We start from the raw sequence: 6,492 nt of genomic DNA on the forward strand, positions 1-6,492 counted from the left end.
AGGGTGTGGCACTTTTTCACACAGCTATCCTCATCCATTCTCACCACATGTCCATACCAGCGCAATCGTCTCTCTTGCACACCACAACTGATGCTTCTAATGTTCAGCTTTTCTCTCAAGATACTTACACTCTGACGGGTATTCACATCCAACGGAGCATACTGGCTTCATTCCTTGCGAGCTTACGCATGTCCTCAGCAGTTACAGCCCATGTTTCACTGCCATGTAGCATGGCTGTTCGTACACATGCCTCATACAGTCTGCCTTTTACTCTGAGTGAGAGTCCCTTTGTCGCCAGCAGAGGTAAGAGCTCTCTAAACTTTGCCCAGGCTATTTTTTTCTCCTGTTCATTATTACTAACAATCTCTCTCACACACACACATCATGATACGTGTTTCATGTCACTGAGATCTTCAGGTGAGAACTGTTACAACTTGGTGATGGTGATGTATTTATTGGTGTAGATATGATTCCATGCTTGTGTCTGTTTAATATCTGGTTTTTACACTTGCTGATTGGCTGTTATTTTTGTGTTTTTTCACTGATTATTTTTAGATATGGAGGTGTGATATTAATTTGCATATCCATTGCAGATTTAATAATCTAGTTAAAGTCGTTCTTTTGTTAATTTTCTTTTATTGCATTGTGTTTTCACATGTTATGAGATTTTTAAAGGTGTCTGTGAGTGAGTTGGTGTGAAACTAATTAAGGATGGTTCTATTTATAGAAGATGATTCATGGCTGAATGGTTTTCGTATGACTCATCATCATTACCATCTTCATCGTCATTGTTGTTGTTGTCATCATCGTTGCCGCTGTCAACATTTAGCATCTGTTTTCCATGCTGGTATGGGTTGGATGATTTGACAGGAGCTGACAAGCCAGAGAGGTGCACTAGGCTCTATTTGTCTGTTTCACAATGGTTTCTACTGTTGGATGCCCTTCCTAATGGTAACCACTTTACAGAGTGTGCTTGGTACATTTTACATGGCACCAGCATGGGTGCTTTTCACGTGGGACTTTTGCTGGTGCTTTTGATGCATGGGTGCTTTTTACAAGTGTTTGTGTTAATTCAATGGGAGTGACTATTTCAAATGTGGTATGAGACTAGTCATGAGATGAAAGTTCATTTTCAATAGGCAATATGTGTGTGTATGTGTGTGTATGCATGCATACATGTGTGCAACAAAATATGTGTGTGTGCAACAAAACCTTCAGAAACTAGAAATACTTGAACAAGTAATACTCTTATCAGAATTAGAATCTCAAGAAGGACAATCATGCAATATCAACAGTAATATTTATACAACAAATATGTACACAATAATATGTATACAACAAAACCACTGTAAGCCAAGGAACCAAGAACCATTATTATATAGGTCTAATTTGACTAGAACTAGAATTTCAATGAAGGGCAACTTAGAACCATGAGGATACAAAATAGAAAAGTTTCACAGTCAACAAGCACATCATATATGTACACGTACATATATATTATATAAAGTATATATAGGATGGCATACTGGCAGAATCGTTAGCATGTTGGGTGAAATGCTTTGCAGTATTTTGACTGTCTTCACGTTCTGAGTTCAAATTCTACTGAGGTTGAATTTGTCTTTCATCTTTTTGAGCTCAATAAAATAAGTACGAGTTGAGTGCTGGGGTCAATGTAATTGACTTACCTTCTATCCCAAACCTGCTGGCCTAGTGCCAAACTTTGAAACCATTATATGAAATATATAGACACACACAGATATATGTTTCTATCTATCTATCTATCTATCCATCTCTCTCTATCTATCTATCTTATCTATCGATCTGTCTATATATTTATGTTTATATTATCATCATATGATGTGATAAATATTTATTGTTATGTTGTCTGATGTCTGATATCATTAATTATAGCTTGCTTTTGACAATGTGGTAATTGTCTTGTTTTGTCATTTTAAAAAGTAAAACAATAATCATGAATTGTTGGCAATTGTTGAAAATCACTTGTAATGTCTTTGCCAAATTTTTTATTACAACCTAAACATAGAATTATCTGTAGAATGATAGTGGAAAGCTCTATGAAATGTTTCTTAATGTTATCTCTCTGAAATAAGCAAAGGATGAAATGTCTGGTGGTTTTAAATTATATCCCTTAATGATCAGCTCTGACTTTTGCCTTTTCAGCATTGATAAAATAAGTACAGGGGCATGTATGTGTGTGTGCATGTGTATGTATGTATGTATGTATGTATGTATGTATGTATGTATGTGCATGTGTGTGTGCATGCGTGCGTACATGTGTGTGTGTGCATGTGTGTGAGTGTGTATGTATGCATGTATGTATGTATGTATGTATGTATGTATCTATCTATCTATCTATCTATCTATCTGGTGGGATGAGTAAATTGTCGCCATTTTATATTTTTAATTTTGCACATGCACATTGTTTGTTCTTGATTTTGTTGACTACACAGTACAGTAGGGTCAGTTGGGCACTGTCTTTGGGAAAAACAGGACCATGATGCAATTCACTCTGTCAGAAATTTGGAAACGACATGCTGTACTGTTTGGCATTCACACTGGAAGCTCCAATATGAACATTTTAGTGTTGGGTGTCAATCTGAGGACATGCACCGGGAGTGATAAAAATCAAACATCCAGTCAACATCATGGTGTTTGGAGTGATCACTAGTGATGGTGATGTTATGCCTCCATTCATCTTCCCACATGGCCTCAGACTCAACATGGAACCCTACATTGAATGCCTGGAGACGGTAGTGCTGCCCTGGGTCAAGTGAGTGGCTGCTGGAACACCCTATCCCTGGCAACAAGACTCTGCACCATGCCACATAAGCAGGAGAACCCAGTCATGGCTGTTGGACAATTTCTGTGGTCACATCACCCCTAACATCTGGCCACCTAACTCCCCACACTTGAACCCCATTGATTATTATGTGTGGGGTACAGTTGAGTGAGAGACCAAGAAAACTCTTTGTAACATCAAAGATGAACTGAAGGGAAGGATTATGGCAGCATTCACCAACTTAAACAAGGTGACCATCCAGAAGAGTTGCAGGAGATTTTGAAGTCGTCTAGAGGTCGTGGTTGAAGCCAATGGCGATTTTATTGAATAAATTTACTGTTTAGTATTTCAATATATTTTTATGAAAATGAGATGTACAGGTGCCAGTTACATGACACCAGTTACATGACACTTGGCTTGTTGGGTCTTCTCGAGAACAGCATATAGCCAAAGATTTTGGTCACTAGTCATTGCTTCTGTGAGGTCCAAAGTTTGAAGAAAAAAAAAAATATATATATATATATATATATAATCTAATATAATATAATATAAAAATTGATATAAACAGTTAGGTGCAATATAAAACCATAAAGGAAAACTTTAATCATTGCTAATTGTAACTGAGGATGCTGAAGCACCTATATCGCAAGAAATAAGAGTTAAAATCTCTTAATTCTGTATAAAGCACACAATATATATACACTGACAGAGGAGATAACCACCCCAAGAACGACTCCATTGATCACTGGACTAGACTAGTTTTGCCTATCAGTCATAGGCTCATCAGCAGTGACTACTCAATTGCTCTATATTTTGGCTAAATCGGACTATCAGTATATATATTTACCATATAGATTTATGGCTGATTTAGCAAAATGCTAATATGTATATTAAAAATTAATATAAACAACTATATGTGCGTGTGTGCGCATGTACAATTGACTATACAGCTTTTGGAAAATGCAATCTGTGTAAATTTTAAAAATCAATGTTATTTCTCTGTAGGTCCATTTTTGAAACGACAACAAATTCCTAAGAATGATCAAAAGGACATTTGGCACTGGACAGATCTGAACATTGGTGTTGATGTGACATTTTTTGGTCGTACATTCCATATTTATGACTGTGATGTCTTCACAAGGGTTTGTTTCATTCTTTCATTTACTACAATTCTCTCGAATGATTATTATTTGTTCATTTTTTCTCAAGAGTTATTTCATTTTGCTTAATTTACCAAAGATTTTGTCTTTCTGAAATGCAGATTATTAAATATCATACAAAATATTATTTTGAAGTTTGCTTTCCTGATTCATATCCTTTTTCTCTTATATTGTTCTCACAAGGTATGAATATCTAGGATTACGCTAAATAATTTCTTTTTGTCTCGTATGGTTTCAGAACTTCTTGGAGAGTGAAGGAATTGAAGTTAATGCAAAGGAAGAAGTGCCCATTGATCCATACATTGACAATCGTAGGAAAGCAAACCTGCAAAAGACATACACTGCACCATCAGAATTTGATAAGCTCAAACAATTCTTAGAAATGGACCGCAAAGTATTGCGTTTCTATTGTATCTGGGATGATAGTAAAAATATGTTTGGAGAGATAAAAGAATACATCATACATGTTAGTATTACCATTTTATTTCTCCAATTACTGTAAGTTTTAAATAGATTGTTGAAGAGCAAATAAACATTTTGAGAATTTAAAAGAGATGTTCATGCAATCAGAAATATAAGTAAATATCTGACAAATATAAATATATATATTAAAAGTGTAGGCATGGCTATGTGGTTAAAAAGTGCACTTTGTTAACCAAATAATTTCTGGATTAGTCCCATTGTGTGCATGGAGGCACATGGCTTAGTGGTTAGGTTGTTGGTCTCATGATTGTAAGATTGTGGTTTTGATTCCTGGACCAGGCAGTGTGTTGTGTTCTTGAGCAAAACACTTCATTTCATATTTCTTCAGTCCACTCAGTTGGCAAAAATGTGACAGACTGGTGTCCTGTCCAGGTGGGGAAAATATATGCCATGGAAACTGGGAAACCAACCCTTATGAGTTGATGCGACTCAAGAAGGAAACTTTACCTTTACTTTTTACTCACTGTATGACACCATGGGCCAAGTGCATTATACTATAGTCCTGGACCAAACAATGCTTTGTGAGTGAATTTGGTATAGAAAAACTGCGCAGAAGCCCATCAAATAGGTATGTGTGTATGTGTGTTTGTGCTTGACTCTTGCTTCACTGCTTGGTGGCCAATATGGGTTCATTTACATCCCCATAACTTAACATTTCAGCTAGAGACTTAAAAATAAGTAACGAGGTCGATTTGTTCAAGTAAAATTCTTCAAGGTGGTGCTAGAGGCCCAGCTACGGTCTAATGACTAAAATAAGTAAAACATGAAAGATAATAGAAGCTACAATGTTGTGAGATTATGGTATTGCTTACTGATGGCTCATTTCATGGTCATAAGTTCAAACCATGCTATCCTTGTGCTCATAAAGCAAAGTTCATAACTCTACTTGCTTTAGTTTACCAGGCTGACTATACAGGCCCCACTCATACTCTGCATTTCAGAGGCTGCCTGCTGTAAAAGTGTCTATAAAAGCAATAAGGAGCCTGTATGTAGTTGCTCAACTTACTGCAAATTGCAACTAAATCTCCCTCAAATCAAACCTTACTATCTAAAAGAAAGGAAAGGATGGATTGGATAATTAGAATAAGACAACTGGGTGCTGATGATTTGGTACATGCTGATTGGACTTTCAGCTTGTTTTAGCGATTGTACATTTTGGTGTTGGAGGCACACACACACACACACACACGCATGTGTGCGCATGCACACACACATGTGCACACACACACATGCATGTGCATGAAGAAATATACTCATACAGATAGAAAGGGTGAAAGATAGAGAGGGAGAGAGAGTCAGAAAGAGAAACAGACATAGACAGAGAGGCATTACAATTTACTATCAGAAGACTACCCTCTGAGCAGTTTTCTGCTAGCTTCTTGATAATATTTTCACATTTGATTCCCATTTCTAATAATTTTTATATTTTATGTCTAATTATTTCTTTGTATAATAGTGCTCACTTGCTTAGTAAATATTGCTTTCTTTATTTTATCACAGTCATAATCTTTCTTTTTTAAACAAACATCATGGTAGTCCAACAACAGAGGGAGAAGCAGTTTGTCAAGTTTTACCTTCCCCTCAAAGCAGCATAGAGATTTCAATTCAGCAGCCCATCTGTAAGCTTTGCAGTGTCTGTGTGAGAGAGAGAGAACAGTGCAAACAATGAATGAAACAGACATGAAATGAAAAAAAATCGTATAAATAAAAGAGCATTACTACAGATATATATGCCCTCAACTTTGTTGCCTCACAACATCCAGAAAAATGGATACTTTTTAACAAAATTTTCTACAAATACCACTTAGATGTTGTGGCTTCAGAGTATATAGGGATTTATGGGAAAGAAATTTTGCAAGGGGGTGGAGTGAGGAGTGGAGAGAGGAGTTTCAGGAAATTCACACGATCTGACTTTCAGAAAGATGGGTGTCTTTTTATGAAAATTTATTCAAATCCCTTTCAAGTGGTATAGATTACGATTATAGAAAAATTTGTTGGGATAATTTTTTCGGGTATTTTCCCCCTTTTTTATTAAACCACAGCCTTCGA

At 36.2% G+C, this 6,492-nt stretch overlaps 1 protein-coding gene across 1 annotated transcript in view; it reads left to right on the top strand.

The window, feature by feature from the left end:
* The window catches only part of LOC106871867 (EF-hand domain-containing protein 1), a 113,149-nt gene that overhangs the window by 42,564 nt on the left and 64,093 nt on the right, over positions 1-6,492 (top strand). The window contains exons 4-5 of the mRNA XM_014918602.1: positions 3,806-3,942; positions 4,199-4,426. Coding sequence (XP_014774088.1) covers positions 3,806-3,942; positions 4,199-4,426 — 365 coding nt within the window. The remainder of the gene's footprint in view (positions 1-3,805; positions 3,943-4,198; positions 4,427-6,492) is intronic.

Source organism: Octopus bimaculoides, chromosome 10 (genome assembly GCF_001194135.2).
Source record: "Octopus bimaculoides isolate UCB-OBI-ISO-001 chromosome 10, ASM119413v2, whole genome shotgun sequence".
Taxonomy (NCBI): Eukaryota; Metazoa; Mollusca; class Cephalopoda; order Octopoda; family Octopodidae; genus Octopus; species Octopus bimaculoides.